The sequence below is a fragment of the Cyrtonyx montezumae genome, unplaced genomic scaffold, assembly GCF_038088225.1.
Source record: "Cyrtonyx montezumae isolate F1298 unplaced genomic scaffold, pur_monq_1.0 scaffold_21, whole genome shotgun sequence".
Classification (NCBI taxonomy): domain Eukaryota; kingdom Metazoa; phylum Chordata; class Aves; order Galliformes; family Odontophoridae; genus Cyrtonyx; species Cyrtonyx montezumae.
The window spans coordinates 1,367,542-1,391,674 of NW_027071948.1; the positions used below are offsets into that span (position 1 = coordinate 1,367,542).

The 24,133-nt window shown below is 41.4% G+C and overlaps 2 protein-coding genes across 3 annotated transcripts in view; both read right to left on the reverse strand.

The window, feature by feature from the left end:
• Positions 1–502: 502 nt before the first annotated feature.
• LOC136049578 (probable glutamate receptor) lies at positions 503–11,239 on the reverse strand. 2 transcript variants are annotated; one of them, XM_065737928.1, is made up of 11 exons: positions 11,102–11,239; positions 8,215–8,319; positions 6,791–6,822; positions 6,171–6,230; positions 5,323–5,502; positions 4,924–5,150; positions 4,060–4,157; positions 3,403–3,620; positions 2,749–2,974; positions 1,977–2,224; positions 503–1,448 (listed from the first exon to the last, which is right to left on the reverse strand). In XM_065737928.1, the coding sequence occupies exons 2-11, from the start codon at positions 8,285–8,287 to the stop codon at positions 1,347–1,349; spliced, it is 1,464 nt and encodes a 487-aa protein (XP_065594000.1). In that variant the 5' UTR covers positions 8,288–8,319; positions 11,102–11,239; the 3' UTR covers positions 503–1,346. The 2 variants fall into 2 exon arrangements, with proteins under 2 accessions (XP_065594000.1, XP_065594002.1); XM_065737930.1 differs by lacking the exon at positions 11,102–11,239 and having other exon boundaries at positions 8,215–8,329.
• A 2,347-nt stretch (positions 11,240–13,586) lies between these two features.
• PLCH2 (phospholipase C eta 2) overlaps positions 13,587–24,133 on the reverse strand; it is a 62,525-nt gene continuing 51,978 nt past the window's right edge. The window contains exons 21-22 of the mRNA XM_065737940.1: positions 19,211–20,267; positions 13,587–15,956 (exon numbers count right to left, since the gene is read on the reverse strand). Of these exons, the coding sequence (XP_065594012.1) occupies positions 14,218–15,956; positions 19,211–20,267 (2,796 nt within the window). The 3' untranslated portion in view covers positions 13,587–14,217. The remainder of the gene's footprint in view (positions 15,957–19,210; positions 20,268–24,133) is intronic.

The window sequence follows — 24,133 nt, forward strand, 5'->3', positions numbered from 1 at the left end:
GAACTGTCATGATGTGAGAGCACACAGTAGATAACTGAACAGCACTACCAACAGTTGAAGAACTCCTAACTCCTACTGCTTCCACTGTTATTTGCGATCGGAGGGGGGAGGCAAGCTGCACCCATACTCAATAACTGAGACTTAAACTTCTGATTACTGCTACACTGCATTCAAAATGAATCTGTGATGCTTTATTCAGGAACAGCCTGCTCTATCCCTGTCACAGACATGTTAGTTTCTGTTGCCTGCAGTTATTTAATGTTGGAATAGACAGGAATTAGTCTCTCTGTTCATGCAGTGCAGTTAAAACCACTTCAAAGTAACTGAATTTGTGTCCTGCTCTGCCAGATGTGCAGTACATAAATGCAGTGATTTAACCATGAATTTGCAGAACAATATGTGCATGCATCAGCCATTCCACCTCTGAAATGAAAAACAGCTTAATTAGAAAACTGTTTAATATGTAACCAAATAACTGGTTTAATATAAATAACTAATTCCCCATGAATTTCAAAGATTCTTTGACAGCAAGAAAAAAGAACACAAAATGCCCATCACTCACTCACCCTTGCCTACTGATTTTGTACTTTCTTTACTTGATTTTGTTTGCCAGTGTTCATATTCTAATGCTCTTGGATTTTAAGTATGAATCTTATTCCCAAATACTTCCCTGTCAGGTTAGCAAGGACAAACTCTCCTCTGTAGCTAAACAAGGAAACCTTATCTTCTGATGGAAAACAGACATTTCTTAAAACCAGTTCCTTAGTTGTCAGGCTTCCCTTTCTCAGGTTTAGGCCTTTGTCTGGGATACAGCTGCATTACTGGGATGGATGCATCAGTAATGTCTTTTCTGAGTCAGAAATGACCTTCGCAGTGATCGCTATCATTCGCCTAGGAGAGGGGAAAAGTACAGTCTGTTTATAATTAAAATCTTAAGAAGCAGTTATTCTTGATTAGAACAGTCAGATGAAAGCTTTAATTTTCAAGATTGCACCTCATTCTATAATTAGTTTGCAGAGGATTCTTATTAACCTATCCCAAGTCACTTACTCCTGTAGGCGTTCATGCTCTTACACAGTAAACTTCTAAATTAAACATAGATGTGATCTCCCATCTTAACCTCCCTTAATTTTAGCAGTTGCACTCTACCCCTTATCAATTAAAATTCCTCCAAGCTGCTTGGTTTTCTTCTATAACCAGTCCCACCATCAATCCAGAAGTGCTGTGTGTTGTAGTTAGGAATCTAACACTCTAGTCGTGCAGAAAAATATCTTTCTACAGTGATGTGGCTCCTATGGCACCTAGACAGCTGAACCCTAATACGTGCCCATTCCTTAAGATTTTTTTCAAGCATTAGCCCTCCCTGAAGTCTCCTGGGTTTGTCTTGTGTTTTCTTTTATACGTAGACGAGTACACATTTCTTCTGTGAAAATGGAGCAACACGATTTCTGGAAAAGAAAAGGGGGAAAAAGAAAACAAGGGGATAAGTTTTTCTGTATGGTAGAATCCAGCTTTTAAATGTGCACTAGGCTTTCACTGCAATGGATGGAGAACAAGACTACCAAAATACACAAATACTAGTGCAGTTTTATTTACATGTGTTTTCCTGCTTGTCAAATGACTTGAGAATAGCCATACTTGAGAATAAACTTGTTACTGATGATTTACTGTCCTCTGTACACATCTGAGTAGTGGAATGCAGTCTGTCTGCATTACAGTAAATGTTCCTATTTAATATGTTCAGCTTTTTAAATTTATTCTTACACTTCTCAGGCTGTGTAGCTGTCACATAGCCCAAGCATCCTTTCAGAGATTTTAAAGAGTAAATATGTAGCATCTATTTTCCCTCCCCATTACCTTTCCTTAGGCAAACAAGACTGCCACGGTAAGAAAGCCAGCACTGTGCAGTGGAGCTCTAGTGCCCACACTGAACAGAACGGATCCAAGGAGCACAGGAGGCGATGAGGGTCACCCACCTTGACGTGCCCAGCAGCGTGCCTGCTCTTACTGGACAGCTCCACCACAGCTGCAATCACTCCCAGTGCCAGGCCAATTGCAAGAGTCAGAAAGAGCCCCCCCAGAGCCTGGGGCTGCAGAGGACTCCACCTCTCTCTGCTTTTGTGAAGGCAGCTGGACTCCCACCACTTGTTTCGCAGGTAGTCAAGATCACCCGACTCACGCAGTTTGAGGACAGCAACCGACAGCTTCTTAGTCCATGGTGATGCTGCCAGCAGTGGGATGGAAGAGGAAAGAAAGGGTGTGAGAGATCACAGACGCTTTTTTAATCAACCTGCTCCTACAGAGCTGGGTGTGCTTCCCGACTTTAAAATGGTCGTTCTGCAGAGCACAGCAGGCCGAGTGCTTTCTTAATAACAACCATTCCTACCCTGCCCACTTCCACAGCAATGACAGTGTGAAGGTTCTTTGAAAAATGCTGTCAGTCCAGCTCACAAATTTGACTGAGAGTTCTGCATTCTTGGTACCAGGGCAGGAGGAAAACAAACAGAATAAAACCAATGGCATCATTGGCAGGGGGAACTTTTAAAATCCACAGTTCAAAATAAGAGCGAGTGCTACTGATGATGAATGGAAACACTGGATATCGGGGTTAACAATTTGTAGATTATTAGTCTTAATGCATAGAAAATGTCTCTGAGTTTCAGGACTTAGGTATGCCAGACTCTGCTCTTTTCAAGCCTACGAAACACAAGTGGAGGAGTGGGACAGAAGTCATACACAGTGACTAACCCTGGGCAGTGGCAATGCCAAATCCTCTGGCTCCAATAACTTCAGGGGCTCTGATCAAATTGCAGTGCCTGGCAGCTGCAAGGTCTTGAGAGATTGATTCACCAATGAAGGCGTAATTGGACTCCATCACACGCTCGACTGCCTCCTGGTAGGTTTTGACTAACACGTGGTCTCGTCTCTTGTCCATGTATTCATAGATCATCTGATGGATGGGATTCTTGGAGTTCTGCAACCCAAAAATTCAAGAGAGAAATGATGTGGGAAACAATTACCCAGAAAAAACATTGGTGTATATATGTGTAGTGACTGAAAAAAAATTAGAGAATGACAGTACTTAAACTATTTATCTTTGAGTCCTCTGTAATGGAAACTATCATCTCTCCAGTGCCTTATGTTCAAGGTACACAAGAATAACCCCTGAAGACTTGGACCGCTGTCTTAAGAGTTAATACACTATTAAAACACAACTTCTGTGTGCTTTTCTCTCAGAGAAAAGGTGAAAGAAGAGACAACAGAACAACATATACCAATCACAGTGTTTGAATTACAACGAGAGCTGACAGTCTGCAGAGGAGAAGGCGGCGTGAGCCGGACAGCTCGCCTCCACTCAGCAGTTCTAAGACATGTGTACGTGCACAATTAAGTTTTGTGCACCTTGAAGAAGTAGAAAGTGGAGGAGCCATCCAGCGTCCCGAACTCGAGCTTTCTTTGCTTCACAAGATCTTCGAAGGTCTGGATCGGGAGCTGCTCGCTGCCGGAGCTCAGCAGCGCGGTGAAGTTGGCGATGTAAGCAGCCAGCAGAGCTATGGTGAAGAGCCACCAGATGGCAGCGATGACCCGCACAGAGAGCGCCTTGGGCCGGGGGGGAACGCCTGCGAGGAGAGGGCAGAAAGCACGGACGGTGAGAGACAGCTTGAGCTAAAGCCGGCACAGGAAAGGCCAAACTGCAAAAGCTGCTCTGCAGCTGTTTTGGAAACATAAAGGCCTGAAAAGCTCTGAGCAGCTGCTTTGAACAGCATCAGTGCTGCATGCTGTGCAGAGCTGAAGCAATACTACTGGCAAAAAAAAAAAGACAAAAAAGATTCCACTCTATAAAGCACGAGTGCAATGGTTATATCTAATCTAGAGCAAGTGTCACAGCAGAAAACATGCAGTGTTCAGCTGAAGCCAACCACCTGCACAACTCCAAGAAATCCCTAATCAAGACATGCCTGAGTTCTAGCAATGCCCAATTTTAACATCTTTTCCCTCAGCATACAGCACAGCTCTGCTCCCGAGAGCTGGATGTACAGTCAGCTCCTCCCAGCTCACCTTGCAACGTGAGTGCTCCTGCTCCAAACCAGAGGCTGTTTAAGAAGGTGAAGTGATTCTCTTCATTCTTTGGCTCGTTCCATTCACAAGGGCTCAGCCTATGAGGACATAACAGGATGACACCAGACACTGAAGTAAGAACGATGTGCAGCAGTGCAAACTGCCTGGAAATGCCCTGTCCTTCCATCAGAGGTCCCCCTGTACCTGCAGCCCAGTTTATCTAGTAAAGAAAAATGCTTCCAGTCAATACCTCAAGTATTTTGCAACACTGAAGGCTCAGGAGGCTTCTCTGCAGGTTTGCCAGCTACCTTCTTGAACCATTGCATAATCTAGTCCCCCTAGTACACCTCAGGGGCAGTAATGGCTCTATTCTTTAGTATCAGATGAAGGCTGCTCCTCAGAGCAAATCCTGATCTATGACAGACCGTGCATAAAACAAAACAAAACAAAAGGAGCAATAGAGCTTTTGTTCAAAATTGCAAATGCAGAGAGCCTTAGTGCAGCCTCAACAAGAGAGGAGAGAGCTGAATGCCCTGGGAAAAAGATGGGGTAGAAATAATTTCATCCACAAGAGGAATATGGTCAGAGTGAAAAACAACTTAACTCTGAAAAAAGTGAGAACAAAAAAGCTGTAACACAAACAGTCCTTTTGACAACCGTGGATAACCTACATCAAGAGGTACTGTGATTTTCATAGGGAGATCCTACTCTGAATCTCCCATTAAGCTTTATTAGCTCTGGTTCTAGATTTATACAGAAGGTTCCCCAAAGCAAAATGCACCCGGGCACTTTCTTAAAAGCAAAGCTCCCTCCATAGCTGGGAAAGCAGTTCTCTTGAGCAAAGCCTGTAAAACACATTTATACCTGGCAACAAGGAAGAGGCAGACACACGTCAGCACGTAAGCAAACAGGAGGCCAGTCCACGTCTCCTTACTGAAAGGAGCCAGGAAGTGGAAGAAAGACATCTCCTGAGAGATGGTGTCCTTTCGAAGCAAGATGCCAATCCCAGTCTGCAGGAATGGCGTGGTGAAGGAGACTACCTCTTCCCTTGCTGATGTGACTGTCAAAGGAGCCACTGCAATGTCTGCTTCCTGCAAGAAGAAGTTAAAATATAACCAACCATCCCACCTGCCTGAAGATCTATCACTCAAATAGAACGCTTCCCAGGCTGAGCAGACAGAAACCTACGTGGCCAGTAGCCATGTCAGCACAGCTCCTGGGCTTCTTTCCTTGTTAGTTTCTCAAACATAAAATGAAAATTACCTTTCTCAGAATCTCTCCAATCATCCCTGTCCAGTTCCCATTGGAAGAGATGGCGCCATACTTCCCATCTCCCACCACCTTCACCCTATAGCTGAAGTGAAGCATTGAAGCAAGTGCTTTCAGCAAATCAATGCAGTATCCCTCCAGTTCTGCACTTCTCACCATGACATAAGGATCTTCCTGCATAAAGAGGGAAATACAATTACATGCCGCCACAGTCTGCAGTGTGACTGTCTGCGAATTAAACTTTTTGTTTTGTTTTTTTTACTATTTTGGAAAACCCTCCCCAAAGATCTCTGCTCACGGCATCGGGAAGACAGCATTTCCAAACCTGAAAGAAAATCACAGGAGTCATATGCCACCAGCAGTCAAAGACCACAGCAAGACAGACGGATTTTGCAAGTTCTGTGGAGCACAGAAGCAAGTGATAATCTCTTCTCAGTCTAAAAGTCCAAATACATTTCATCTGGCCCCTCAAATCATCAGCTGAGGGTCACAGTCTGGTGCAGACCTGACAGCAGAATCAGACAATGTATTGATGCACATTCTTCTGAATGATCCTGTTTGTCCAGTACTGGTGGCATTGCATTTTCTTTATTTTAATAACCCATTTTTGATCCTTGCACACATGGATCTTTACGTATTTCCATTTCAGGATAAAAATAGCTTACAGGTAACGTAACTCTCAGACAAAGTAAAACAGAATGAAAAGGCTGAAACAGCTTTCACCTCTACACCACTGTAACAACACTTGAAGAATACTGCGATGAACACAGATATCAGTGTCAAAAAAAGGCAAGGTGTAATTCCAGCTATCTCCCAGCCACAGTGCTTTGTTACTGCCTTACCAAGATTGTTGTGACAGTCAAGGCTGGAAGATTCTCTTCTGGTCCCCTCAAGTCACTGGCCTAGAAATAAAAAAGACAAAGGAGAAATAATTGGTTTTCCCCACTTAGCTAGGGCTTACATTATAATATGTGTGTGTGTGTGTTCCATGACAGTAATTAATCAATCAAAAGCAATTCACTTTATTGCATGTTGTCAGCATACAAACAAAAATCACTTTAAACATTGTCACAGTTCTTCAGATACACCCCGTATGTGGTCTCCCAAAGGAAGATCCATTTACGCTGCTGACAAAACAGCCAGCAGCCAATTAAGGCCTCATTAGAGAGCAGTTCCTGGAGACAAAACAGTAGGAAACCTGAGATGAAGAGGAGAGGAAACAAATTCATTTCTGCATGGAACACCACATTCAAGAGTGCATCTTCCAGCCCTACAGTCATATAACTGGAGATGCTTTCTGGTCACTAGTACTTTAGAACAGTTCACATTTTTGCTACCAAAGCTGTCACAGCGTGCAGTGCTTTTAATCTGTGAGGACCTCACCTATTTCTGGATTTAATATCCAAGAGCTTTTGCACCTACGACTTTATTGGTAGCTCTGCACCAATGAATTTAAACATACCTTAATCACAGCATCATCATTCCTCATTGCTCCTGAAAAAATAATAACAAAATCAACTCCTGGCAGGGTTTATTGTTTATTGTAAAAGTATTATTAATGAGGTTAATTAAGCTTTTGGCTCTGCTCTCTGTTCCAATGTGCAACTTTTAACAAAACCCGTTGAGTTATTTGATCCATAACACCCTGAGTACCTCAACTCCTCAAACCTGCAAAAGATCTAAACTGTAATTATTGAGATGCAGAATTAAAAACTCAATTGTGTCAATGTACAGCTCATTAACTACCCAGGATGGTATGTTTTTCTAGAATGTGCAATATTGCTCCTTGGAATCAAAGGATTCACAGTGCAAAAGACAAAAAAAAACAAAACACAAGATAAAACAAAGAAATTAGAGTGTTTTTACTCTTCCAAGCAAAAGCTGTGAGTTTCTCATTAAATATAACAACCTATTCATTCATTATGTATTATTCATTCTCTGGATTTGCATTTTCTTGTCTTGTGCTGAACTCCACATTATTGTTAAAACAAAACCTGCTTTTTCCCTCTCCTCTACAGTTCTCCATGGGAGCTGGAAATCTTCACAAAGGGGTTCTCTTGTCTCCCTTCAGAAACTCATTAGAGCCAGTGAAAGCTGTTTGAGGCTCCTTTTTTGAAGACCTGCTAGGGTTTCTTGGAAGAAAACAGTCTGTACTGAGGGCTTCAGCTCCCCCACAGCGGCACTGGATGCAGCTGTCCAAATCCCCATTGTAGGAACTCCTGAAAGGACCATAAGTAATCAAGTTGCAGCAGTAACTCAAAGTTCATCGCAGTGACACTTCCCCAAAGCCAAGTCCTCGCTGTGACAGTTTACAGAAACGTATCACAAAGGGCCTCATCCCTCCACTCTTGCCCCAGAGTTTCATTGCAAGAAATTATGTGGTTGCCAAATCAGCCTTGCCCCTACCCCTTCTGTTCTGAGCACAAACAGCCTTCTAATGGGAGATGAATCCCTGCTTGACTTCGTGTGAAAAAGCTTTTAGCACAGATAAACCAGAACTGCTCTCCTCACCCCCACTTTTCTACCCTCTCTCCCCTCTGTCGTGGTAGTAACCTCTGCACCTTCTGTCCACATTCCTCTTTATGTAGCTTGTGCCCATGAGGGACTGCCGAACCAACAGGTCAGGTGGATGGTGGTTGTGGAGTGCACTGGGACACTGTGGATAAGAGAACGAGAGAAACTGACCATTTGACCTTAGCCAGCAGCTCTGGGCAGGTGGGGGACAGGAGAACCAGTGGAGAAGCCAATTTTTTGAAGCTGCAAAAGCAAGCTGAACCAAATCTACAGTACATTTTAAGACTTGTGTCCTAATCTAGCATTGCCATTAATAAGAATTAATGAAACCAGATCTGAATGCAGCCAGCATTCTGGGTCAAATATTCTCACCTGTCTGGCTCGATTCCCTCAGGAGCAGCACAGCTGTAACTGCACAGAACATAAAGCGAAGTCCTTTGTCCATTGCAGCAGAAACCAGAAAGAGGAAACTTCCTGCTGAGGTTAAAGGAAAGTCATTAACATTGGTTTTATGATCCCTCAGTGCCTGAGTTAAATCAGTACATCTTGGATTTTCTGCATCTCAGTTCTTAGGAGTCCCAAATTCAAAGGTCTCCAGATGAAAACACGCTCGCTTCTGAGTCCAAATAGAACAAACATTAAAGAAGAGGTCCCAGGGAACGCTGTACTGCAGAAAAAATGATGTGATGAACAGATGAAGAGGACATACCCACTGACAGTTGTGCTGTACCTCCCCCAGCCAGCTCCCCACGGAGGAGAGGCAGTGTCTCCTCAGGTGCCGGGGTAAGGCTGCAGGCACTGCTCAACAGGAGACTTTTCAGGAGGTCCTCGTTTCAGAGGCATAAGAGCAAAATGTTAAATTTCCCTTTTTTTGGTTGCAGAATCATATGCTTGAACCATATGATCATATCTTATATGCAGGAACAGCTGCCTTGTTTTGTTTTGTTTTCTGGCAGATTTAACCCGTACATTATTGCTACTTTGTCATTAAGTACATGCTGTAAAATGATCTTTATTTCAAGTGTTCTCCTTCAAAAAAAGCTATTCTGAGCTGGTAATGAAAATGAAAAAGTTGGTGACACATTGGCTACTGACTGTCTAAAAGAAAAAGTGTGAATTCAAGCAAAACCAGCGTTTTTGCAAAGGCAAATCCACTCCCTTAATTATGTTAGTACTAAAATAATTAAAGGATAAACAGAATCAGCTACAGTGAGAATAGTGGGAGGACCTCAGCGCCTTCCAGGCTGTAAGGAGCTGCTCAAATCAACCACTCCAACATCCCTCCACCAGCTACCCAACGAAGTCCTACAAAATTTCCTAAGTTTTACAGCAAACCAAAGGATTTAAGATGTTAATTTGCTGGAATCAGCTCTGGAAACTTCTTTAAAGATGTAAACAAACAAAAAAAGACAACGTTACTCCTCATCCCCTCCTCTGCACCAAGTGCTGAAGGGAGGCATTCGTCCCAAACGGAGCAAAGATGAACAGCCAGCAGCCGGGAGGGAGCCAGGCTGCACACAAGCTTCAGTCTTTGCCAGCTGAGGGCTCGGCAGTGATTGAAGCATCGCACTTACAGCGGCTCCTGCAGCCTCTCCCAGCTCGCTCTGTCGCCCCGGGTCCCAGCACTTCGACGAGCAGGAGTGGAACTGCTCCAGGGAACGCTCACTGCATCCACGCGGTTATAAGGACAGCGGGAGGAGCCACGCGGGACGGACGTGTCCCGGCACGGGGCACTGCGCGTGGGGGACACAGGGGAGCACCCCCAGCAAAACAAGTGTGGAAGCAGCTCAGCCCAGCGGCTCTGCACTGCACTGAGACTCAGAAAGCACAAGCACCTCCCCGCGGCATGCTGTGCGGGGCTGTAAAAGCCTTCCTTGTGCAGCACCCTGCCCTGTTCAGCTGCGCCATCTCCGTGCTCAAGGCTTTCTCTGTTCTGTGATTGTCTCAGATCAGCTGGGGGATTCAGGTTCAATATCAAAGCCATTCCATGCACACCACAAATTCTGGGTCATACAGAACTGTGTAAGACAGACATAGAAGTGAAACTCCTGACCCCTGCATCCTTCCACTTACTAGCTCCACCTCAGAAGCGAGCTACAGCACAACCCTGCCAAGTGGCTGTTGGGCCAGGTCATTTATAAATACAACATCAAGGCTCTGAAATTACAAAGGATTGCTTTCAAAGGAATTCAGCAGAGAGTAAATCGTTACAGCACATCCTGCAGGGGAGCTGGAACATGGCCACACTTGAGTAAGAAAAAATATTTCACACTTACTTGACTTTCAGCACTGTTCAGGATGGCAACGTCTCGGGCAGCTCACACCTCAGCCCCTACCCTGAGTTAATCAACCATTAAACATCAACACGACTTGTCTTCAACTGTCAAAACTCACTTATATTTCAATTTTAAAATGCTTACAAAGATGCATTTGGTGATGCCAAAGTGGAAGGGTGTAACTCGTGGCCCGCTGCAGTGCAGGGGAGCTGCAAGATTACTTCAAATGGAGCACATCACTCTTACTACACAAATTACAGCAAGATGCCAATGTACACTGTAAATGATAACCACATTCCTCCTATTCCATTCAGCTTGGATTCCCCCCAGGTGCTCTGAACTGCTTACAGCTTCACTTCAGGTACTAGCTTTGGTAATTGCCATGTGATTTGTTTTTCATCTCTTATGTGATTGCCACACTCTGGAGATTCTGGCAAAGCATTGCACGTAGAGGGAGGTTAACAGAAATCAGATGAGTTAAGGTTCCCAGCTGCTTCTCATGAATATTTTTCTAGGCTTTAGTAAGATGCACATTATGGGATGCAGTTTTTCACAGCTGGCAGCTAATGAGGGCTAAGCCACTAATAAGCTCAGCTACAAGCAGCTGTAAACATCTCAGCACTGTCAAAATGAGTTTTTACAGATACAATCAAATGTTCATCAGTGATCTTCAGCACCAAGCTGGAGGAACACAGACCACGAACACTGAGGACAACCATGTACTGTTTGGACTCCTAAACTTACACTTCAGTGAACTGAAAAACATATGGGACAAGTCTGCGACCTCACAGGGAGAGCTCAGGACAAGGGAGGATGGCTGCAGTTACTCTACATGCCAGCAGGAACAAAACAGACCTGAGCTGGACAGAGTTGTGATCATTACTGTTGCCTACAAAACAAGTTTATGAGGACCAAACACTTCAGCATTAAAAACCCATAAAAAGAACTGTGTGCTCGTTATGCACACTTCACTGAATTCTTACCTGCAGTTCTGGATGGGATTGAGCCAAGCACATCTTTTCACACATTAGCTGAGCCTCCCTGTATGTGCTGCCTTTCTCTCTATATCCTCTTTCACCAGCTTGATTTTAAGACCTCTGCTATTGTTCCAGTTCATGTAGAAAAAAGAAAAGCTACAGAGATGCTAAAACAGTTTTGCTTAAAGTTCTCGAGTTTGTTGTTGGGGGGGGGGGGGGGGGGGCACAGAGGAAGACAACAAAGAAAAACCCACCCCAAACCTAAAAGATATATCCACTTAAAAACCTAACTGTGACACCAGAATCAGCATGAAACCTTCCCTTCTGTAAATCAAACACTAAAAACTGAAATTAACCGATCAGTTGGGTCATCATTGTAGTGATTATTCTTCACAGCAAAATTACACTGGGGCAGAAAAGATGATTACAAAACTGCTTAGGTAAATTCCTGCTACTTAACAGTGTGGGTACTGCAACATGAATTCCACTTACATGAATACACACACGCTTAATTAATAGTTTTATGTAGTGTGACAAAGCAAGTTGGCAAAGCAGTTACTGTACCTTAAACAGGAGGACAAGATTCACGTGTACCTAGGAACATAAATCTGCTGGTTTTTTTACATGTGAGCAAAGAAGGATATTTTGAAGGGCTGCACAGCGATGTCTTCTGAGAGCTGCGTTAATTTAACAAGAATTGCTTAATCAATAAAAGATAAAAAAGCATTGTGGAATTTGGTCTCTGGAGAGACACAAATAGACCTTTAACACATTAACTTTCTGAAGCTGTCAATTGGCATGTACTTTCTTGCTTTAAAGATATTAAAAAAGCAGCAACTCCCTGCAGCTCTGCAGCCCATAAGTATCACAGGGTGACTTTCTGTCTAAAGAATGTTAATGAAATTCACTTTGTTTTAAGATACAATGCAAGACTGATCTTGGCAGATCACACATTCTGCTGATGATTTACCTTTTTTTTCTTCAGAGACTGCAAAGATATTGTAGAGTTACTTCAGTGCATGCTCCAAGCCTTTCTTGCACAAACCTCAAGGGCCTCTCATCCAAATTATGAAGACAAGTAATGAAGATCAGAGCCAGGATGGAAAACTGCAGAAGCATGTTTAGACAAAGCATACTGAAGATCATTTTAAAATATTTCATCAGAGAATTTAACTCCTCCCAGCCCCTACCTCCTTGTCACCATGAAATCATTAACTATACTTGCCCTCACCTTTTGGCATCTCAGAGTTGAAGTGTTAGTGACCAAGTGCCAAGAACTCCTTCCTAGCCCCACATCCCACAGTGAACTGAGGACTCTTCCAGGTATGATCAAAGTCATGCCCATTTTCACTGCAACAGGGACAGGAAGAGACAATTTGAATGAGATAAGTATTTGCAGCCAGATTTTAAACAACCTCAGTGATGACGTAGGTCTAACTATCTTACTTGAAAAAACTGGCTTATCTTTGTATTGTTCTACAGAGCATTCACTTCTCTGGCTGTGCCAGAATAAATTAGGTCACTAGATAGTGCCTGTTGGGCTACAAATTACATGACTCTCCCCAATCATCACCAGCTGCCAAAGACACTCGTTCAAAACTCTCCACGTGAAATGTATCCCACACCAGAATGCCAGGCTCTATCAATACTTGCATGTGTTTTGGTGCACCAGATAAAATCTGAACAGGATCTGAAATGGATATCACTCTGAAAAAAGAGTAAAATTAGATGTTATGACAGCATTAAAAAAGTGTTACGTTACAGCTAAACAGTCAACAGCTGGAAGATTAAATATCTTTATTTTAGTAGTACAAGGTGGTTTTACAAACAAATTTTAGATTTTGCAGTATACACAGAAGAATCATTACAAACAAAAGCAAAATATTTTCTCAATAATAGGGACTCTATGCAGCTTGAAAATAAAATTAAACCTCTGTTTCTCTTTAAAATGCATCTCAGTAAACAATCTTCTCCATCACTGATAAAATACATCTATAATAAATGACTTTGGACGGGGGAGATGGGATGGAGGACACACCTTAAAAATATAAAAAAAAAAATGGGGAGGAAAAATGGTAATTCTGTTTCACTTGCTATATAACTCTAAATATGTTCATCTAAAAAAAAAATTAAATATATATTTTTTTGAAACATATTGTTGAAAATTTTGCATGGCAGTGCAATACAGAAGTAGTAAAATTCATCCAAAAAAAGTGCTATGTACAGCAGCATTGTTAAAATACCTCAAAGAAGGGATGGTTCTGTTTTCAAGAAAAGATCAGTGTGCTTTTAGTCATTTCTGAATTAGTGTCAGAAGATGTTTCCTGCCTTTATTTTTTGACTAATTCCCCCTTCTTATCTCATTCCCACGGGTGATGTTTGAGACAAGAAACAGTCACAGTTCCATTTAAGCGAGTGCATGTGTACATATATAAGCAGACATACCTGCATACACATGGATGCATACATATATATATATATATATATATGTACTTAAATATAAGTCTATATATATTAAAAAAAAAAAGCTTGGTTTAAAACAAAAAAAAAAGCATTCCTTTGGAACATGGCAACAGATTTTCTTTTTTCAAAGAGTGCGACTATATGGATTTTCATTGAAATAAACAAGTCCATGATAAAAGATGGATTTTAGTATATTATTAAGGAAAGAATCCCACTGCAACTTTGACTATTTCCCAGATACCTTCAGCTCCTCAAGAAAACACCAAAACAAGTTACGTGATTTCAAATCCAGCCTAACTGCTAGACAAAGCAATTAATGAAAGTAATAAGGAGCATCAGTTTTGCACAGAGCAATTTCCGAGTGCAAAGAAGTGGTCACACACAAAGGAGGGCAGATTTCAGGCTGGAAAAAGCGTAATAAAAAGAGGTCAGAACATTAAGACTGTAAAAATATGTCTCTGATTTCACTTGGTTGATCGAATTCCCCAGACAGATGACAAGTTTAACACTCATCTGTTCTTTTGGAGTCGTGATCTCAGGTACCTTTACCATGAAGGAAAGGCCAGGAAGCACTAAGCCACAGAAGGAGAATTTGTGCCTCCCAGGTCACTATGTTATGTATTGAATGTAAACATCACCTTACTCAGTGCTCCCCAGAATTACAGTTTCAGCATAAAGAAGACTTCTGTGTCAGTATTATAATCAGTTTGGTTCTTAGGCTGGGATGTAAACTCAGCAGGAGAAGCTATATCCATACAAACTGCTTTTGCAACGCTGCAGGCCCCCTCTGGGTTCCCTCTCTCTTCAATGGGACTCGCACTGAGCTGGCCCAGGCTCTGCAGCCGCTGTCTCTCCTGAGCCTGCTTGGCCCTGTTGGCAATGTACCGCACCCTGCTCTGACTGCGAGAGGATGACCTGCGAAGGAGTCCGAAGCTTTCTGCCTCCTCTTCAGATTCAGTTGGATCAAGACTGATGGGGGATGTTATATCATTTTCCTGCTGAAAGGCTGTCAGCTTCTTCAGCTGCTCAGTCAGTTCATCCTGGGCTTTGACAGAGGTTCTCAGGCCTGAAGAGCGGCGCTGCTCACGCATTGAACGAGTGACAAAGCTCCTGCTGATGCTACGATATTTGCTTTCAAAAGTGCACACAATGTCATCAGAGGTAAGGTCTCCAAGGCTCTTGGATTTTGCCTGGTTATTCCCAACTTTATCCTGTGCTTTGGATTTGTTAGAAGATTGCCTGAGGCTTTCTATGTACAGCCTGCTCCAGGTATGCCTCCTAGGAATGGATGAGAATGCATCCTGAGGACTCCTTGCAAGAGGACGGGGGCATAGTTCATCCACTGGCAGCTGGTCAGATCTCAGGTTAGGATTGGATTTACTCTTGCTCACTACTGGCATTTCATTACCTGATGTTGTAGCAGACCGCGGGCGAATACCCCTTCTCATGGCAAGGGGTTCAAAGTTCTCATGACGGATGCCAAGATCTGGAAGGCTTTTGCGAGCTAGATTAGGTAAAGAGAGATCTATCACAGTGTCATTGGAGGACATGCTGGAAGAGGAAGACATGCTGTCACGATGATTGCTGCAATCTAGCTTGCTCCAGATCCGGTCATTAACAGTAGCATCAAAGTATACTTCTGCTGCTGGAGATAGGCTACTTGGATTTTTTATTAAAGCTGAGGAGTCTGACTTTTTCAGCCCTTCACTCCTTGACTTCCTCATTAACGTGTAAGAGCTCATCTGAGAAACAGGTAGAGTCTGTGCAGCCTGGGCTTTCTGGAAAATATCTGTAGACAAAGTCGGATGTGTGCCATTGATCACACTGTTTTGCTGCAGGACAGCTGCTGCACCAGGTTTTTGGCTTTTCAGTTCAGCAGTGGTTGTCAAGTCTTTTAATATCTGCCCTGTTTGGTCATTGTTCTTCTGGCAGTTTTCAACAGGTTGGCCAGCACTCTTAGCTGCTGCCTCTACCAGCCAGGCCCTTTGAGGATGCACTGCCAAACTAAATTGCTCTTCAGCTTTACTGCATGCCTGTGTCCAACCATTTTCTTCTTTGAGAAGTCCTGCCATGCTTGTCATCTCATCATCTGGGACTAATACACTCACGTCAGCTGCTCTCGTGGCTATCTGCACTTGGTCTTCTGCAGCCAAATTTGTTCTTTGTTCTCTAGTGAGCAGAGGTTCTGGAGGCTGCTTGGATGGGCTGCTTCCTTTTGTTTGAGACTCAGTGGAATGATCAGACATAGACCCTTCTTCAGAATCGCTGTAAGGAGTAATGGGTAGAGGAAAGAAGAGGCTGCCATGATGGCTTTCACTTGCAATAGCAGGCTCTTCAGTGATAGTTTCTAGGCTGCATAAAGAAGTGACTGACCTCTGCATCGAGAAATGGCTGACATCTACTTGGGAGACATGAAAGAAGAAAAAGAAACAAACAAGAAAAACAGAGATACTCGGTTAATCAGCTATTATGAATTCCAGTTTAAACCCCAGATTTATCCTCGACATGATATCCTTTTACTTTTAAGGCAGCAGTTGCATATATTAATAATGATTTTTTTTAAATAACTGATGATGTCAAATGCCTAGCAAAGGCAGCAACATTTTTCATTCTTTCAGTCTGAGCTGCCCAAAAAAGCAGATGCTTCTGAAAAATCCCAGTCCATACACAGTAGGAACATACAATTTTTTTGATCGTCTTAATCAAAGAACAACTGTATTCATCTATTTCTTTGTGTCTTTGGATCCTCTCTCAGAATCTAACTTCTTCCTCCACCATTCAGCACCAGCTGCATTGCTCTTTTCCTTCTTTCCAGCACTCAATTGTGGCAGTAATCAGACCGTAATCAGATCGTGTAGAACAATCCAAACACTTTCACTAACCAATAGGTGTGATCTTAATAGTTACTCGAAGAAAAGAAACATCACAGGACTTCTGGAGCAGATTACAAAGTAAAAATGATCTGTATACATTCAATGTAACGTAGTCAGTGTGCCTTTTAAAGACAAAACAAAACAAAAGCATTGAACGGTAGCTTTGTTTTCCTGATTGCCATTTCTTCTTCAAAAGACAATGCAGAGATGCATGCTTCATGAACACCAGGCTGACAATGCAATCCTGAAGAATCGTTACATCCACTACATTACCTGAAAAAAAAACCCCACTCTATCTACAATGTTTACATCCTGCACCCTAAGAACTGAAGCATTCGTGCCAAAACCACTACTTCCTACATCTCTAAACCACAATGCAAACATGCTTCAAAACAGCAAACAAAAAAAACCAACAAAAAACAACAGGAGTACAGGCAACATGGTGCATGAATCAGTGACACTCACTTGACAGTTACCTTTAACTTGCTTGTCCTTTCAGTTCTTAACTAGAGAGGGAGAGTGTGCATGTAGAATAATAGGACAGAACAGAGGAAAAATCCAGTTAATGTAGGGAAGGCAGGTGCAGATAACAGGATAAATTAGTGCTGAGGGAGGGAAGGGAGACAGACAGACATACTCAAACAGTTCTGCTGGATTCTAAGAATTTCTGACCAACCAGAGCATCCAACAGAATCTATTAATGGATAGATATTAAATCCACTATTTTGCTTCACTTGTCACACAGAAGGCATCTTGATTGTTGAAGGCTTACGTGTACATAAGCCCGTACACCACTCATAGAACAGCCAAATGTTCAGGATCTGGAGGAGTCCAGAGCTGCTCAGACTAGTGAGCTCCTCCTCTCCCCATCCAGGCCAGGTCATCCAGACACATTACAGCACACTTCCAAAGCAAAATTCTGGAAACTGTAATGCTGCTGCCATAAAGGAGACAAACTAGAGACTATACTTTCCTGTCCCACTCCTGTGGCACATCCGATCAACAGAATGTTAATTATGAAATACAGCCATATTAGGCTGCTGTTATTGGTTTCCTTGGTGCCTTGGCCCGAGGCACTAAAATAGCAGGAGGATGGGGAAAGCATGCTGTTTGTACAGTGTTTGTCACTGGACCATTGGCATTCAGTCCCAGTGACTGTTTCACGATTTAAAGGTTTGCTGGTTCCATGCTTGAGAAGTCAGATGGATTTAATCAAATTTCAAGCGTATCACAATATTTATTTAGTGACTTAGGGGGCTAGCAGGGGAGCTGGCACTGATAATGGGAAATGGTTCCACATATGTCACACTACTCAGAGCTTATGAAAAGCCCAATGCCAATAACTTAGGCATAGGAAGGGTTCTGCTGCCTTGGATTCATTTCAAGTCACAGGAATTGGCAAACTTCTTTCTCTCCCTCCCACTACCCTGGTATTTTCCTAAAAGCTCAAAGCAGATAAAAAGAATAAAAAAACAGAGATAAAGAGAAACCATAGATGTCCCATTAAAAGAAATAAAATATTTTAAACTCCTATACGAGGCTTTCAAAGAAGCCCACTATATGTGAACAGCCAGAACTTGTTACTAAAAAAAGGACTGTGTCTCGGGAAGCTCTGAAGCTACTTAAGTATTCCTGCAAAAGTAACTATCAATGCCCAAATTCTTTAGAAAATAAGTGGAAGGAATTTAAGAGATGCTCCTGTGGTCAGAGACAAAAGCTGTATTTCTTTAGATCTTCACAGTTCTGTGAATTGGAGGAAATTTTGCCACAATCTCCTCCCTTACTTTCTGTCACTGCCAGATCGGGGAGAAAAAACAAATTCCTCATTAAAATACATAATTTGAAGACTCCTGTTCTTGTTTTCCATTTATATGAACATACAGTTTGTGAGTAAAGAGATGGTGATGTGACCTCAGTGACCACATGCACATTCTTGGCTTAAAACAACGACATAGTAGAATGCTGTAGCTTAAAGAATCTTCCTTTAAATGGTCAAATTTTCCTTAGCAGTTGGGAAATGTTAACAGTCCACGCTGCTTGGCTCATGTCAAGTAACATCAGATCACGTTCCTCATTTGCTTTGTATTATGTAACTGGGCCCTCAGGTCACAGTCAAATTATATACGTAGTATTAAGCACATCTATAAATGTTTGCATACTGGGGATTTATGTATTTAGGACCAGAATGGTCAAGTGTGATCTCTTGAGTAACCCAGACTAGAGAATTCCCTGAACTGATGTCAGTAATTTACACAATAAATTGCAAGCTCTTTGAGGAAGGAATTTTGTTCCATTGTTAAAAAAAAATTGCACATTAAATATCAGTTCTGTTGTGGTTATTTGTTGAAACACAAACGTTGATGATGGAAATAACGTTTGTTAACACAGTTTTCCTGTATTCAATCTCTAAGCAATGCTCTGGTTTGGATCATAAAATTTACTTAGTATCATACCACGATCACTGAAGAAAAATAAATAAATAAAAAGGAAACAAACGACCCTGAACAAGCAATCCAGACATTCACGGACTATTGACAGGTTTGTTTTACTACTGCAGATGGACAACTAGGCATGGAAAGGACTAGTCTAAACCAGGCACATCTACGAAAAAATAAAATAAAAATATTTATGCTTTTTTTTTCTGTTATTGCTAAAAATAAAGAAAAAGAGCTCTTGATAGCAAAACAGCACAACGGAGCTTCTAAGTAAAGATGCTATGCAAAAGCTGAGACAATGATGTGATCTAAGGTGGAGAAGTGTGAAGAAAATCTGGTCTTACCAGTAAAGAAAATAGGGGATTTACTTCGAATTTCCTCCAATTTTTGAACGAATAAGGCATTCATTTCCCTCTGTAGGGTGCCCACTTGCCTTCGAGAAGTTTCAGAACAGCGCTTGGGAAATTCTGGGCTTCCAAGGCTTTCTAGACTGCTGGAGTTGGAGGATATAGAGCCATTGCTGGCTGCAACCAAGTTGATAGTGCTTCCATACTTGCCACCTGATTGGCACTGCCACCGCTGCCGGGAATGAGCCTTTATTCCATGACTTTTAGATTCCACATTTTTCTTCCCTGAGGTCACAAAAGACTGGGTGCTCCTTGTTAGATCTTCAGCATTTCCAGGGCTAACACAAGCCTGCAAATCTGACTGTGGTCTGGACTGTGCTTTAATACCCCAGTTTTTAAGCTCTAACCTCTCTTCTCCAGTTATACTGCTATACTGATCACGATGAAGCAAATCTTTAGCAATAGGCCTGGTAGGTTGGTCACTCCAATTGCTTTCTAGGTCTGGGCTTTCTTTGGAGCCAATCATGCACTTCATGCAGTTGGTGGCCACTCCGATCCTACCAGAGCTGTTGATGGCGCAGCGTGCAAAGACACTTTGCTTCTCACTCTGCTGCTCCCGAAGCCGGACCCTGTTAGACCTCTGTATGGGTTCACTGAAAGCAGCACCCCCTTGAGCACAACTTTGATTTTTGGCTTTATGAGAACTATGGGCCTTACCTTTCAACCCTTTGCCATGTACCTCCCCATAGGCACCATCCCTGGGAGCTGGTGACAGAGAAGCAGTTTCTGGCTCTTGCTCAAAGCAAGGTTGTGAGGCAGCTTCTGCTTCGTGGTCTTCACTGGCCCCTTCAGAGCTGTTATCTTTCGTGTCAAAAACAATTTCAGGAAAGCCCCTCTTCTTCTTCTGGCTTTTGGTGGGTGCACTTGCTGTCCGTCTCAAGATGTGGCTGCTAAAGGAATGTTTGCGATGGAGCTGACCAGCAGCATGACTGTCCAGGGAGGCCTGCTTTGGATTTCTGAGAAATAGGCCTTTTAGGCCCAGAGCTTGTTTGACCTGGAAAATTAAGAAAAAGGAAGACCTTAAAAGAAAATGCAAAACTCATTCTTTGGGCCCAGGACTCAAGTTCAACGATCAAGTCACACAACGAGTCTACGATTCTATACTCGTGCACTGCACACACATGCACTTACACACAGAGTATTCTGCCATATTCCTAACATCAGCATGAACACTAAAAAAAATGGGACAGGAAATAAAAATGTAAAAAAAAATCTGTAGCAACTGTTTCGCAAAATTTCACTTTTTTTTGTTTGTGTTTATGTAACATTTTCCACCCAGGCTTAGCCCTGTATTTATCACGATTTTCTTACTAGTTTATAGCTACTTACATCCAAATTTAAAGTATGTGTGTAAATAATTCCAAGGAAGTAGTACAACAATGGAATTAGTGCACCCTAGTTTTTACACTGTGAACTTGTGTTGTAACAAACTGCTGTGTCAGAAAATACTAAACAGCACTCAGGCTTCTATATCACACTGTAATTGAAATAAAGCTACAAACACTACAAGCTGACATTATCCTCAAGTGTTATTACCAGCCTTGGGACTTTGCTAAAGTTAAGTCCTGCTGGCAAACAAAGTAGTTAAAAAAAATTGAGCATGTTTTGTAATAAAAAATTTCACTTGCAATTTCATACAGTTAAATACATTAGGACAGGGCCACTTAGAACTGTTGGAGAATTAAATCTGAAACATAGAGCTGAATTCTCCAGCTTACGTAGAACATAATACTTGTGCAAAACTGCACATTAGAAGCTGACTAATCTAATTTTTCCCATCTCTTCAACTGGAAATGGTAACTACCACTCATACTTCAGACAAGAAATTTGCAGCATGCAACGGAGGTTCCAGCAGGAACAAAACAGAATGTTCTGAAAAATGAGAGGAAGAAACTAAAAAAAGGAACAAAAAAACAAGCTAGCAAACGAACAAACAAACCTCACACAAAACAAGCTGTAGAAATGGTGGCAATTTCAAAAGATATTTTAAAATCATTTTAACTTTACTTCTCATGCAACATCAGATGGTTACAGAATTTAAATGATAGTGACATTTTCAGCTACGTAATATTTTTGTTTTATTATATTATGGATAATAACAAATTTGATGCCAAAATGGATCTTTAGATTCTTTTGTAGCTATAGGATAATATGCAGTGGACTTAAGAATATCATATATTGCTTTTCAGTATAAATGATACTGATTCTTCTTTTGAATTAAGCAATATTGAAAGTAGCATCTGAACTACATGTTTGACACGTGATCATCAAATATTTCTTTTTCTACCTGCGTGATTACATTTTGATCATTTCCTACCATACAATACATCCAAAGACATTGATGTATGTTTTCATCACTGAAGAAACACATCATAAATAAGTGGTTAGTCACACTGAAAAGAGAGTACTTCATGTGTCAGTACTTACTTAAGTATTAAATACACATAAGCACTGTCAAAGATCTCCCACCATCATACAGTTGATTTACATTTCAGTGAAGCTGAAAGAATTTTAGCATTCCTGTAAACGTTCCAGGCATACTTGCCAACTTTTAAACCTGATGTATGATAAAGAATAGATTGGTCTTGTTCCATGCATAGAGCCTCATACAAATAAATCACTTAAAACAGAGAAAGAAGCATTACCCTTCTAATCTACTTCTCCTTTGTTGCCTTTATTTTCCAGTTAGATTAGGCTCTCTTTAGTAGCAGCAGTTCACTTCCTTAAGCATAAAGAACGAATAAAAATATAGTACACAAGCCTACGATTGAAAAGCACTGTAAGAAACCCATAGTAAATTTGATTGGCAATAATGAAGTTTACTTATCACAGGCCAAGATCCATTGTGAGAATGAGATAGATAAAAAAGACCTAGAATGGACTTTACAAATATATAGAGGGTAAGATAAAGAAAGTGGGGATTGTCTCTTTCACATTTGTGGAAGAATTGGTGCCAATAATACCCAGCAAAGAAAATGTAATTGAAATATTAATAAGCATCCTGTGAGAGCCAAGCTATTTAACAGTCTGCTTGGATCAAAGTAGACTCAAATTCCTCTAGAAAGCTTCAAAATGAGATTCTGCATTTGTTAAGGAGGGAGGAAAAAATGTTCCACTCCAATTGGTGAAAGTTGGCAAGTACACAAATTTATTGCTATAAAAATCATATAATATAAATATTTGCAAAGCTAGAAAAAAAAAAGAGATATAAACATACATATACAAATAATTAGAAACAAAACAAAAGAAAGAAAAGCACTAATGGAGTGGATGACAGGCAATGCAGGGTGCCAGGTATCATTCCTGATCATCTGGTGCATCTTTGTTAAGTTAGCCACTATTGCTTGAATCAGCTGACTGATTCAAGAATGCGAAGATAAATTTGGTTAACATAAAAAAAATAATTCTAAAGAAGGTTAAAAAAAGAGAGCCGTTTTGATGCAGATCCAGAACATGTGCTTTTCGCCTCTATTCCAGCTTTTATAGGGCCATTGCATTTTTCAAAATAGATTTATAAAGAGGCTTCCCCGCAATTTAGCAAAGTATTCACTGCTAAATGTTCTTTTCCACATGAAAGAATTGCAGCTTAAGAGAGAAGAGATGGTAAGCAGAAAGTGAAAGAAGAGGGAGGTTATAGAAGGACTTTTATCCTGGATCTACTTCATAAATGGAGGGCTCTCCAGCTGATCAATGACCCAACAAAACTGACCAAGTCAAATGTCACAATCCATGGTATGAGTTGAAGGGCTTCAAAATGCTAGTAAGGAAACATTGATGCTAACGAAGTTAGAGGCATGCAGGTGTGTGTTGGTGGTCACTACACCTCCCTGAGTTAGGAGGGGGTACCTTCAAGGCGTCTAAAAATGTTCTGCTTCTAAAAGTAGACTGTTTTTGACATAGAGAAGCCCACTGAAATCACAAACAGACAGAGTAAAGGCAAATAAGACACACAACAACAGAGAGGGAGAGTCTCATCTAAGAAAAAAAAAAGAAGAAATCCCACAATACATAAACAGACTACAGGAGAGACAGACAAATAAAAGTGTCTCCAGGAAACAGGGCAAGCTAGAAAGAAATTTCAGTTAAACACGTGTTAAAGCAAAAGAAATCTAAGACTCTCCTTTGTGCTGTCAGACTACTGAGAGGGTGGAATATCTGCCTCTAGACAAAATGCCAGAAAGTTTAACGTTTGCATTAGAAGATTTGGATTAATAAAGGATGGGTAAAACCAGACCTGTAGCTATGGTGATTTTTCTGCCCATAATGAGGAGAGACAACGGAAAAAGTTCTATTTTTAGTAGAACTTCATTGACAAAAAATCACAGCAAAACACAAACCAGACAGGTGAAAACAGAAAGGGCTGTGTAGTATGCCTTCCATATTTTCAGTAATTGCTGCAGGTAGGACTGTAGATGGGTTTATTAGTAATTAAAAAACAACAACAAAAACCTTTGTACAAGCTTTCCTTCCAAGTCCTTGCATTTTAATTAGGTTGTGCACCGCATCAACATTTCAACACCAGAAAATCACAAGAGACTCCAGTGATGATGAGAGGCAACAAGGGGTGTGTAATATACTGAGAACATGAAAACAGGATAAAGCAATCAAGAAACAAATTAGTGCAGAAGATTGGAAGCTAGCAAATAAGGATAGGGAAGGGACAGTGGGATACATAAGGGTCGTTTAGCTGTTTAAAAACTTACCAAGAAAGTCTACTGACCTCAAAACAGCTGCCAAAGTTTAAATAGGCATGTCACCCTACTTCAAATTATAACTACAATCAGCCAGTTACTCATGAAGAAGCTGATAATAGCAAATAATTATGGAAGATTAAATAAGTAAGGATTAAAAGAGTGATAA